This window comes from Acanthopagrus latus, chromosome 19 (assembly GCF_904848185.1).
Source record: "Acanthopagrus latus isolate v.2019 chromosome 19, fAcaLat1.1, whole genome shotgun sequence".
In the NCBI taxonomy this organism is placed as follows: domain Eukaryota; kingdom Metazoa; phylum Chordata; class Actinopteri; order Spariformes; family Sparidae; genus Acanthopagrus; species Acanthopagrus latus.
Window position 1 is genome coordinate 14095311 of NC_051057.1, and position 13126 is coordinate 14108436.

Here is a 13126-nt window from a genome sequence, read left to right on the forward strand (position 1 = left end):
ATCAAAGTAATTACAAATTTAATTTTTAATTTCATCTCATGCGTTTCAACAACAATTCGTACTTCAGAATACACAGACACTGTTGGGATACTTTTAAAAAATATTTTATTACTGTGCAGGAGTACAGGCCTATTTAATTGCCAGGCTAAGCAAAGCATTGTGGATTTCTGAAAATGTGTTAAGGCAAGGGATAGCAAAAGATAAACACAAACAATCCAATAAAAACATTTCACTCAGTACTTGCAAAGATAAACTGAAAGCTAACTGAAGACATAGAAGACATTTATCTTAACAAAAGGTGACCTATAAACCAAAATGCTGTATTCAGTGGTCTCTCAAGTAATCCCTATTTCCAGCTCAGTTAAAATGAATATGATACACAAGTTCATTTGTACAGTAATTACATGTACAAACACACTTCCAACTGACAGTCAGATGGTATTTTTGTAAAGTCCAGTGAATTGTTCAAGTTTGTCAGAAAACTGGTTACTGATTTCATTTGAGGGGCAAATTTAAGGCTTTATAAAGGCTCATTTTAGAATCCACCAAGAATAACAATAATAGAGGATGGATATCCTTAATTCTTAAAAATATAATCTGTTATGTATGTATATATATTTATATAAATACAAATTGGTAAAATATAAAGACTTTTCAGGCACATGTTGTTCCAACTACAGTCTGTTGTAAGTGCTTTCTCCTCTCAGCTTCTCACTTTGGCTTCATAGAACAAGTTCATCCATGTTATAAATTCTTCCCTTTTAGTCAAAAGAAGTTATGGTGGTTAAGGAATTTCAGGACCTCATTGGGAATGTTTCATAGGAAAGAGTCATCAGAAGGAGGGGCATAAGAAAAGCCCACAAAGGCATCGTCGGCCTCCATTACACTGGCGTTGACTATGGAATGTTCTTGAGACCAACACACGGAGTTGGGGACCATCTCATCTGTGAACTCCGGATCGAAGTTTGAGATATCACCAACAGAGCTCTGTGAAAACATTGGGGGAAGGAAATAATGAAATAAAATGGGTCATATAAGCATTCATGAAATGAATGCAAAACAAAATGTATATGTATTTTCATACAATGGACACAAAACAGTAATGTTACAACACTTTTCTTAGAGGTTTTTGTTGCAAGTAAAATGTTGCGTAATTAGGTCACATCTGCTGTTAAATAGAAACACCTGCTCAATCTACTGTGTGTAGGTATATTTTCAATTAATAAGAATTAATGGTAAAGGTGTATCAAATGAGCTTTTTTGCATTTATTTAATTTCTTCTGTGTCTACTGAGCAGACAAAATCACCCTATCCAAAAATATAAATTTAAAGTAGACAAGGAGATCTGCTAAAGAGAAGGAGCTAAACCTTGCTATACTTTTTTATTATCAGTAAAGTCTTAGTTCTTGCAACCATACTGGTGTTTCAAGTTATTCAGTCTGATTAGACCTCTGCTCATGTAGTTGTGAGTGTGGTGTTTTCCTCCCCCCCAGGGACATAAAAGTACTCTGCTTTGAAGAATATTTTTTGTCCAAAGTCTTCTGATTCTTTTGTTTACTGTGAAAGAAACAAATACTCACCACTCTGGGTGTAAATGGTGGAGGGATCTTCTTCTGTACAAGGTCGTCCCAGTTGATGGAGGAGAAGAAGCTGTGAGCTCTGATCTCATTCTGAAAATACAGAATAAAAAACATAATTTCGTATTTCTCAAAAGTTAGTTTCATTAAGTACATCTGCAAGTCGTTAGCAGCAGTGTTATGATGCATACAGATCAGCCACCAGGGGGAGCCCAAGAAAAAGAAATTCTTTTGCATATAAGGTTTGTATTTGGACAAGTGCATAGAAAAATAAGCACTCACAAAGTCATCCCTCGATCCCAGTCTGTGTTGCCCATCCTTCTCAAGCAGGCCCTGGAGGAGAGACCAGGCTGTGCTGGACGCACCAGGACGCAACGCCAATGGCTTGTGGAGGATGTTGTCATACATTTCATGTGTGTCCCTGCTATAGAATGGTGGCTAGGATAAGAAAGAAAAGGGAAGTAGTAGCATGGAGGTGTGTGTGACATAACAGTGTGGTGCTTTTAGTCCAGGAGACAGGCAACGTGTTTAAGGGGAATCCTTCACCATTTCATAAAAGCATGAAACTTGGTACATTTGTACAATTTAGGGTGCCACATTTTCGTAGTAAATGTAAATTTTGTTGTAAAAAGGGTTAAAAGCATATTCCTTCTTTTTTTTTTTTTTCCAGGAACGCCCTGATCACATTAACACAGTTACCCATTAACCCCTTGGAGTTGCTTAGTGTAAACACAGTCTGATCTGCTGGTCACTGGAACAGTTGGGGTTAAGGGCCTTGCTCAAGGGCACCTCAGTGGTGGGAATAAGGGAGAGGCAAGCTCTGCCAGTCCAGGGATTAGGCTGACAAGGCCTCGAATGTGACCTTAGCAACTAGCCTGTGTTAGGTGTGTGGTGGAGATAAAAATTAGGTTAGGTCAAACTGGAGACCATCTTGCAATGGGGTCACATGTAATGTGAATGGTGCAATGGTAACGATTACATTAGAGAAGTGAGTTTGGTGAAACAAGAGAACTATACCATGTTTATTGCCGTACATTCCTTGTTCTGGTGGGATCCTGTCACAAGACCAATCCCGAATTCCTCCTAGACAAGTATGTGATCAGGTACCCTAGAGGGAGGTACCTTAAGGGATGGGAAAAGAGAGAGCGATGCCACCGCTCGAGTATCTGTAAAGGTGAACTGGTATGTCTGTTTGTGAAAACATTTTGTCTGTGTCATAGCACCATAACTGTGCACGATGCAGTCATTAAACTTTACAGGTACGTAGTTGAGATCAAAATGAAGGAAGAGTTTGAAGATGGGTGTGGTCTGACCCATGATTACTGAGAACTTGTGATATAATATTGTAATGACTACCGAGTCCTTGCGGCTCAATATGAATGGTGTGCTCCTATTGCAAGATGGTCTCTAGTTTCCTTTCTTACAGTATAACAGAAATCACCATTACCTCCTCAACTGAGCATTTCATCATGTAGTATATGGTATCACTTGATGGCACCTTTTCTGTGTTATCAGGAGATATGATAGAAAATAAATCATTCAGCTATAGTGGAAAATAAAATGGCTGTGATGGCCGCCACGTACCGTTTGTGTGATGACTTCACCTCTGAAAATGTTCAGGGCCCCAAACTGTACACGTGTACCAAGTTTCATGCTTGCATGAAAAAAGTGAGAGATTTTTTGACTCTTTGACATTTAGAACTATGGGAAATTGTCAAATTTGATGATGTACATTGTGTTTAAAACTAAAAAGCTTTGTTTCCTAAAGTAGACAACACTGCAAAAAAACAAATTGGGTAATGACCAGTAAACAGGCAGCTTATTGTAAGAACTCACCAGGCCGAATAGCATTTCATACAGCACTGAACCCAGACACCACCAATCTACTGTGTTGTCATACGGCTGCTTCCTCAGGACCTCTGGAGCTAAGTACTGCACACAAACATAACAGTATAACATTAGCTTTGGCATTTCCCTCTGACTTAAAATGTACCAACTAAATGTATCAACTACTATTCTTGCTACATAAAAGCCTTTTCCCCCTGGGAACTCACATACACATACAACAGTATAGGCCCTAAATGGAATAGACTCATGCTTGTAAAATTATTAACCAAACTTTATTCCACAACGCCTGTTAATGATTCTTACTTTTTGACACCAAAGGTGGAACAATGTGGTGCAACATTTTCAGTAATCAGTAATCGTGTAAACATCCAAAGCCGACATACCTCAGGTGTTCCACAGAAGGTATTGGTGGTATCTGTCTGGGAAATGCCCTCCTTGCACAATCCAAAGTCCGTCAAAATGATATGCCCCTTTAAAAAGAGGACACACAGGCTTTTTTAGACAACATGTGCCACACAAGCAGCTCATTATCCCCGGGGACTGAGGATTCTATTGTTGCCCAGGAATGTTGGCTGCGGCGTAGCTCAGTCAGTCCCATTCAACGTTCCCTCGCTTTCTCAATAAGGCTTGGCAGGAAAATCATTAGTAGAACCTAATCCAATCACACACATTTTGTCCATCTGGAATTGGAAATGACACTGTTGTTCACCGGTGGTACAAATATGACCGGAAAAGACATGAAATGACATTGTGCTATGAAGCTGAATCTACAACCAGCATTTAGGCTGTAGTTCTAGCCACAACAGTGAGTAGCCATATTATAAAGATATCATCTACTGTCAAGATTATATTTAATTTGAAAAATTAGGAGCAGTGCCATCCAGGTATATTCAGTGTAACTGCTGGTACAGTCATTATGTATTGTTTATTCTATATTACTGAAAAAACAAGAATACTCACTTCGTGGTCAAGGAGGATGTTTTCTGGCTTTAAGTCTCTGGACAAAATTAACACAAATGAATTACTTTTAGTAAAAAAAAACAAAAAAACAAAAAGGACAGTGTTCTAGCCAGGATTTGAGAGGACTGAGGACATAAGTATGAATTCCCCTACTGAGACCCCACATCCCGAAAAACTACTTGACCAGCAATCAGAAGAAGTAAAATGCAAAATCTGTTTGTATTTTACATATTCTTCCCACCATTAATGTCAATTTCACCTCCCTTTAATCCAGGAATTTAAATTCGTTGAAGAACTGGAAGAAAATTATTATCATCATTATCATTATCATCATTTCATGAGTTAAACACCAGGAAATTCCAACCCCAAAAAATGGTAGCAATGCCACTGAAGACACATCATGTGAGGCCAACATGTGTGGCGAACATACGCTTAAGTTAACTTATGTTCAATTTTATACACTGTATACTACATGACATTTGTAAGTGTCTATAGAAATGGCAGCTTGTTAAAGAAATTCACATTCTCTATACCTGAAATTTGTTAACTGACACAACATCATTTAGTTCAGTCCTTTAGAAAAAACAAACTAAACTAAACACCAAGCACTTATATAAATCTCCAACATACCTGTAAACAATGTTGAGAGAGTGCAGATATCCCAGTGCACTGGCCATTTCAGCTATGTAGAATTTTGCCCTGGGCTCTGGGAAGGTCCTCTCTTTTTGAAGATGGAAGAAAAGCTGGAATCAAAATGTTCTATTCAGTTACTGGAATAAATTACATGGCAATCATACTGAAGTAATTTGTATAAAAATGACTTTTGAATCTAATAGATCCAATAACTTTGACTGAAAAATGTAAATATTTATCTGATTTAATTCACATGTTACTAGCCTTTGTGGTCAAATTAAGATTCACAGAGCAAGTCACGCTCGAGCCATTCTGAGTAATGTTGTGACCTTTAATAAGACTTTCACACACGGAGGTGTGTTAACTAGTGACAATGCTGCTCTGAGGATATTTTTTTGAAGTGTTTATTACACATTTCCTGTGTTACTGCCTTTCTCAGCTTTTCTCGACCGTATGACTAATTTCTGTGTGAGCACATTATTCACAAAACTGAAACAACTCACTTCTCCTCCGTTGACGAAATCCAAGACGAAGTACAACTTGTCTTTGGTCTGGAAGGAGTAATGAAGCCCAACTAGGAAAGGGTGTTTCACATTCTTCAGCAGAACATTGCGCTCTGCCATGATATGCTTTTGCTAATTGGGACAAGTGAGTTAGAAGAAGAATTATAATTCACATTTGCACAAAGCATGACATGACAGGTTCAGGGTCCCCCTTGATTGTAAAATTACCTCTTTTCTGTTGAGAATGACCTTTTTCTGTAACACCTTGACCGCATAATACTTTTCATCATGTCTCCGTTTTGCAAGGAAAACCTGCATCACAAGACAAGAAAGCGTCAGCAGTGTAAACAAGAGGAATCCCAGAGCTGGCTCTCACTTCCTACATGGAAAGGCCAAGACATGCAGAACTAAAACTTGTTGCTACCCACTCAGTAAACACAGACACATGAAAGACGTTTCTAAATATAATTCATGAACTCCACTATAACAAAAACATATCAGTCAACAAAATTATTTTTGGCCTGTAAGCTACTTAAAATAAACCTTTTTAATAAAGCGGATTACAAAACTTCATCTAATCCGATACACCAATTAAGTTTGTACCCGTGAGAATTCTCACTGTGGGATTAACAGAAACTGACTGTACTTTCCCGTACTGTGTTGTGCACATACCTTCCCGAAACTTCCCTTCCCTATGACTTTTAAAAAGTCAAAGTCTGTGGGCTTGGCACTGAAAGAAACATTTTAATACATTAATTTCACAGACGTAAAATGCACTGTATGTAATTACACAACCGCAAAGACAGCAAGGCAGCCTGCTTCGGGCTAACACATTAGATTTTCTAAAGGAGCATTTGAGTAGTGAACCTACTGTGGATTTCCAGAGGGTCCCAGGTTAATGTTTCTGGAGGTAGAGTTGCTCTGTAAAACAGCAGCAAAAAAACATTATCTCGGTTAGCCGTCAAGATTCAACAATAGGGTAGAGCTCAACACTGATTAAATGGCAGTTTTTAAGTTATTGACACAAGGGCATTTTTTTAGTCCAGGCAGATTTAACCAGTTGTTACCAAGAGGGATACAGAGCTGAATCAACACCTCTCTTGCTACAGCCATAACATAACAAAACCAGAGGTAAAGGACCTTACTACTCTAATATATCTAAACTATCCAACACATCAACTGAAAAGATGTAGTCAGCAGGAGAACAAAAACGGAATTTGATTGATCAAAATTGGTTGATGAGTTACTTACTTTGTCATCTTCATCCTCAGAGGCATCAGAAAAGTTCTGCATTTTGTCCATCATTAGGAAAGCCCTCACATCTGGTCTGTGAAGTTTAAAAGGGACCGAGCAGTTTAATAAATGAATGAAACAAAGCAGAACTCTCTCCATCTTCTTAATCTAATTCAGCCAAGTGTGAAGCATGGATAAACAAATTTGATCTCATTAGACTTTTGGATTCAGATCATTGAAGCCATTAATCCTAATAAAGTCGCCGATGCAACGGTATATAATGGCAATGAGAACACTTACTGGTTGCAAAGCTGAGGATGTGAGACTATTCGCTTGATGAACTCGTGCAACCCTGCTCTTCTCTGCTTGATGAACTCTGTTGGGCAAATGCATTTATTACTTAAATTACAATCAAACACAGGGGAAGACAACATGGATCAAGAATAAACTGCACTTAAGTCTTTTATGGTGAGGTAGGGGGATTCTGTCTTGGTGTACACTGGATATGTTAGCTTACTGTGAACACCTACCAGGGTCAAAATTGTCCCCAAATATCCTCTTGGCTGGAATTTTCAAGTTCATAGATGGAAACTGCTTCCTTAACTGTTGAGAGCAGCAGAGAACATTATGTTGCAGACTACGATCACAAGTGTCTAACTTCTCTAAATGTCAATGTGGACAGCGTGTCACGAACAATAGTACATTATTGTGTAGGTACTATGGTGTAAAATCGAAAATAACATTGTTCCACCACTCACAGTGTTGTAGAGTTTATCGAACTCTGCATAACGCCTGAAGACAAACCATTCCTGTTGTCCAACATTAACCATGACTTTGTAAACCTGAAAAAAGTCAAGGAAAGTCCACGTAAACACAAGGAGTAGTAGCATTAAATGCTACTATCATCAATAAAGAGGATTTTATTGCACAGCAATAACATTTGTAGGCGTTTGGTGCCTGACAACCAAACATTGACCTACATGTTTGATTCTACTCAAAACTGCAAATTGAACAATGAACAGAAGTTTATCACGCACTGTGTAACGCTTCTTCTTGTCCCTCTGCTCGTTGTGGCAGGGTATGCTGACATTGGGGAGACTGGGTTGCTCCTCCATCTTAAAAGCTTGGGCATTCAAAGGTGCAAAGTCATAAAATGATGCTTCTTCCTCAGAATCAGACTTCAAGTATACTGGCCAATCCCCATCCTTGGTCACTGCTGTGGTGGAGAAAAGAGAACAAGACTCTGTTAATCAGGAAGTGAAACTTCTTCTTCAGCTCTCTCCACATTTCAGTCAGCAGTGGCTACATCTGATATGATAAACATCTGTCTCTGAGCAAAACTTTCTGAATCGATTTTTAGTTACTAATTCACCTCTTCACAACTGTGTTGTGAGATATTTCATTGCTGTTTGAGCTGTAACATTGTTGTCCTGTTCACTGATCATGTGTATGTGTTTGTAAGACTCTATTACATTAGTTTATCCATCCATCTATCCCTTTGTGTTCTCACTAGTTTTGCAGGGTTCACAGTGGGCTGCCTCTTAAAGCTGTGTGCAAAACAACACCAGCTGGTTGCCTGCAAGTATAACACAGTACAAATAAACAAAATGTATCTAAATATCCATTTGCTGGGGTCCTCAGCTAAGACCAGTTTAACATTAGCATTATGCAGCACAACTGCAATTAACTACTTCAAATTTTATTTGTATGGTTTTTAACAAGTTGTAGTGTCTATATCAGGGCCCACAACTAATGTTTAAATGTGCTTTTCTGGTTGGAAACCACTCATCAGGGTCAGAGTATATATATATAAATAAATGTTGGTTGTAGCCCTACTGACAACCTGGCAACCATTACGGTCAATCGCTTTAAACACTCTTGCAGAGGTGATTACACTTTGCCAAGAATACACAAAAATTTGTTTTTTCTTTGGTGTGCAAATGGACAGATTAAAAGATGCTGCCTATGGGCAATAAGCAAAGAAAGAAATCTACAAAAAAAAAAAGCTTTTAAAGCATTGCTGATTGAAAACCTTCTCTAGAGGCCCCAATGCATTTTGAAGAAAGACTGTAGCGTGCACTGGCAACCACCGGAGGGTCAGTGAGCTGCAACATGACAGCAGGCGGGCTCCCTCCCTCTGGGCAGCCAGTTAACTCACTCCTTCCTCTGAGCAGGAACATCACATCCTCCCTCTCATCTGACACTTTAATAGATAAAAATGACCAGAACACCTATACTGCTGGTTAATGACTTGTAATGGTGCTATCAACCCTCCCACACATGAGAATTAAAAATCTCTATCTGTGCAGCCTCTTCTACATGCATTCATCTCATACATACTCACTCTAACTTGTAAACACTCAGACACACACACACACACACACACACACACACACACACACACACAAGCTCTCTTACACATGCTGGGTCTGTGACATTCTCCCTTGTTCCGGTCAGTAGAAAGGTATTTTTAAATACCTTCCAGGGGTCTTTGAAGCTGGAGTTACACAATAGGTTAAGAGTAGGACCCCCAGGGTTGTTCATCCCCAACATTTAAAAGAGAGAAATAAAGCTCAATGCTGAAGTGTTATAGACTCCTTCCCCTGACAACTTGTAGTCGCGAAAGGTCAGGACCCAAGTTCCCTGAAGGCAAAGGAGGGCAAAGTTCATAGTTATTGTACAGAATCTCGTAAGTGAATTCAGTTTTAATAGAGGTTAACTCCAGTATTCAACTGACCCGATGACATGATATAAATCTATTATGTTCTGGGTAAACACTGCGTTTCTCTTTTATCTCTTTTCCTTCACCATGAGTTATGCAACGTCTTTTTCTTTAACAACAAAGCTCATTGTCTGTTGCCCTGACTTGTCCATTGTTTGACATTAGTGACATCAGCCCAGTTTGTTCAGTAGTTTTTGTCTCTCTAACCACAACCGTTGTTACTTTCACTGCTGTTTGCTCACAACATGGGTAAAAAACGTGCTTTGTGTCGACTTTCTCCGCCTGCGTATTGATCTTGAATGCATCCTGAAGGGAAGTCTCATTCCACTCACGTTGGGGTGAGGGTACAGCAAAAGAGCGGATCCTATTTAAAATGCATGTGTGCAATCAGAGGGACCTTCATGCCCTCTTCATCACCAGTCTCTTCTTGCACTTTTGTTTCTACTTTTAATTTTCTGTCAGTTTCATTATGAGCATCAAGACAAACAACTAAGACACAAATAGCATGAACATTATCTTCTATCACAACTGTCTTTCCTTTTATTTTGAAGCAGTTGAATGAAAATAAAATGAAAGGTTATTTTCATTGGACTGGAGTGCTAAGTAACTTCTCAAAGAGAGGTAAAGAAACCAGAAAAATTAAAGAAGATGAAATCACATATTTTCTTAAAAGAATTCTCAACCCAATTATCCGATTGTCCAAATACTTGCCGACTATTTTAATAGTTAGCAAGAAGTCGAATGATTGTTACTGCTACATAGTCAGATCTTTTCATTTTTTAAACCCTGGCTATCAAATAAGGAGAGCTGGTAAAGTGAACTGTGACTGGTACACACAAAAAATGGTTTGCCATTTCCCTGAGCTGTCTCACATCTGTGCATGTTTTCATGGTTAACTGAAGCTGTACGTCAGTGGGTAAGACCCGCTTTTTAACATTCCTGAAATATTTTGGTTCAAAGGAAACATAACCCATGGCCAGCATGTAGTACAATCACTTGTGTTTTCAGGTGACTACTCCTTCATATGGAATGCTGCAGCTTACCACACCCACTAATAGTGATTTAGTTATAAAATTAAAAACAAAGCATTAGAGAGACATTAAGTTTAACGTTCAGCACATTTGCGAGCTGCAGTTTGAGCCCAGCATGCCCTGCCTTCACACCACAACATGAATTAACTTGTGCTGACAGGCACAAATATGCCAGACTACTACAGCGGATCAAAAATAGCATTCTTCCTGCTTAGCTCAAACACACATCCTTGCCTGTGGATATCCTAAGAGGATGTTGAATACATTTGTGTGTGTGTGTGTGTGTGTGTGTGTGTGTGTGTGTGTGTGTGTGTGTGTGTGTGTGGTGGTGTGTCAAGCGTGACAAGCAATTTTAGCAAGAAAACAAGGCAGAAGTTAGTCTACAATGGTAAATCAGATGTGAAAGCTCAATCAGGCAAGCATCCACTAACAAACACCGAAACACAGAACAACCCAAACTGAATTGGTTATTGTGGAAGACCACACAAAGACCTGAAACAGGAAGACAATTCAAATCAGAGGAACCCTCATTTATAGGTGTTCTTGTGACCAGGTACTTTCAAATAAACACAAATAAATTCATGATGATTTATTTAGATACACATAAAATGTTTAAAACTTCTACAGTACACCTGACATCTGTTTTGTGTGTGATACAACTGAATGACATCAACATTATTCAGTATTGAGGTATCTCATTATGATGCAACAGAGACAGATCTCTGATTGAGGAAGTGCAGCTGGAGAAGTGTGTGAGGGGCATGAACTCAGTCAACCCCGCTACGTGCAACCGACCTCAGCATCTGGACAAATTCCTAAATCAACCTGACCGTCCAGACAGCTCACAGACATCGACTGTCTGCAAAGTGGCGCTTACTTCCTTTTAGAAACAGGTCTGAAACCACTTGCGCACTTAGAAAATTTGAACACAGAACATAAGATGCTCTAGATTGACCTGGCTATACCTACGGATTTGAAATCCCACACCACATTTCTCACTTAGTAAAGCTCTTAAATTTTGTTTGATAAAAAGTATTCTGAAAAGCTACCTGTTACAGGGGCCTAACAATTACATCAATTGCCCAATGTTGTATCTATGTGTAAGTTGCCCAATATGCACCAGTATGAAAACTTTGTGTTTACAGAGATTATAATACAGAAATACATCCAGTACCTGGTAGAGTTAACTGTTTCAGTGTGCTGATGTACTTTTGGACAAAGGAAGTTTATTGTTAAACTATAAAACATCCTGCATCTGTTACACAACTTTGTCACAAGTGTTTGATGGCCTCATTTTCGGATTCTCTGCAGAAAGGTGTGTAAATTAACAGATATATTGATATTGGAGTATTTCATATCCCATTATCGTTACAGGCATCCATCTCTGCCACATCCAGGAACCAGCCTTAACCTTCCCCATGTCAAAATCTTATTTAAGCCTATTCTCACATAAATAAAGGATTGTGAGAGAGTGGTTATTAGGAAAAGCATACTGCTTGTCAACATTTGCCCGATTTGTCGACATCTATCTTTTACCTAATAGCACCCCAGGAGGGAAACGATGCAAAAAACAAATCCCCGGACTTAGAAATGGTTGCGTGCCACTGTCCATACCGCACAGCTGAATCAGCAACCTAACATCACTTCGGTTTGTCAGCATAGAGGTCTGACACATATTTTCTATACTCAGAGAACCAATTACATGGGGGTGGACAACATGTCCCTGGAGCACAGTACCAGAAAGGCCTCGCCTACTTCTGTTTAATATTGGCTGAACCGTTTGGTGAGCTCAAGTAATTTCACCTGAGGCTACTTGTGTACTTACACCGGTACAACTTTTTAAAATCTCTGTACTGATCACGTGTATTGCAGGAAAAAGTGTTACCTTCTCCAGCTGAGGACGGGGGGGGGAATAACCGAGGCGGAGGAGGGAGGAGTTGAACACACACAGAGACACAAATTAAATACCGACACGCACATATACACGCGCAATGAAAGTTTTGACGTGCTCCGACAAGTCCCCGCGTTTAACACAAACCGTCAAAAACACAGCAAAAGCTCACACTCGACTGCCATCTCATTTTCTCGCCTGTGCTTCACAGCAAAGTAGCTAACTTGACTTAATGTGTTTTGTTTTGCTTCGGTTGAACTCCTGTTTTGTGTTCTCTTCGAAATATTAAGTTAATGATGTTATAGCTAACCGCCGTCCCTCTGCTATTACCTGAAAAAACAACGTTTTATCACATTGACACTAGAGTGTTGTATGCTAGGTGGATTTTACCCCACAGCTAGCCAACGTTAATACAGCGACAACAAGGTGCCGTTGACATGAACATCACGTACCTTACAGTATTCGGACGAGGGGTTCATCTATTTCCGTTGGTCCAGTGAAGATGTTTCGCTATCCGGCATTTAAGCTGTCAGTACATCGAACATGTCCCCAGTCTCGGCTCAGACGAAAGCCCCCAAACCCCCGAACTGAGGGTGTATTTTCTTGCTGCCCATACGCGTAAAGTCAACTGAGAGAGAAGCAGGAAACATCAGTCTTTCCTGGCCGTAAAAAGTTCCAATGAAATTTGTCACGGGACCGCACAACTGCAAACACCAGGCAGAGTACAC

The 13126-nt window shown here is 39.5% G+C and overlaps 1 protein-coding gene across 1 annotated transcript; it reads right to left on the reverse strand.

The window, feature by feature from the left end:
• Positions 1-88: 88 nt before the first annotated feature.
• Positions 89-13126, reverse strand: sgk3 (serum/glucocorticoid regulated kinase family member 3). The gene is made up of 17 exons (XM_037079588.1): positions 12851-13126; positions 7792-7970; positions 7513-7596; positions 7285-7357; positions 7055-7130; positions 6773-6848; positions 6393-6442; positions 6194-6251; positions 5750-5833; positions 5522-5653; positions 5016-5128; positions 4386-4422; positions 3809-3895; positions 3414-3509; positions 1860-2015; positions 1581-1670; positions 89-987 (listed from the first exon to the last, which is right to left on the reverse strand). The coding sequence occupies exons 2-17, from the start codon at positions 7867-7869 to the stop codon at positions 817-819; spliced, it is 1461 nt and encodes a 486-aa protein (XP_036935483.1). The 5' UTR covers positions 7870-7970; positions 12851-13126; the 3' UTR covers positions 89-816.

Coding starts and splice junctions, on each gene's coding strand:
- sgk3 (XM_037079588.1), bottom strand. CDS start 7,869: ATGGAGGAGCAACCCAGTCTCCCCAATGTCAGCATACCCTGCCACAAC. Junction 5,654..5,749: donor TCATTCTCAACAGAAAAGAG/GTAATTTTACAA, acceptor TGTCCCAATTAG/CAAAAGCATATCATGGCAGA. Junction 3,896..4,385: donor ACATCCTCCTTGACCACGAA/GTGAGTATTCTT, acceptor CTCTTTTTAAAG/GGGCATATCATTTTGACGGA.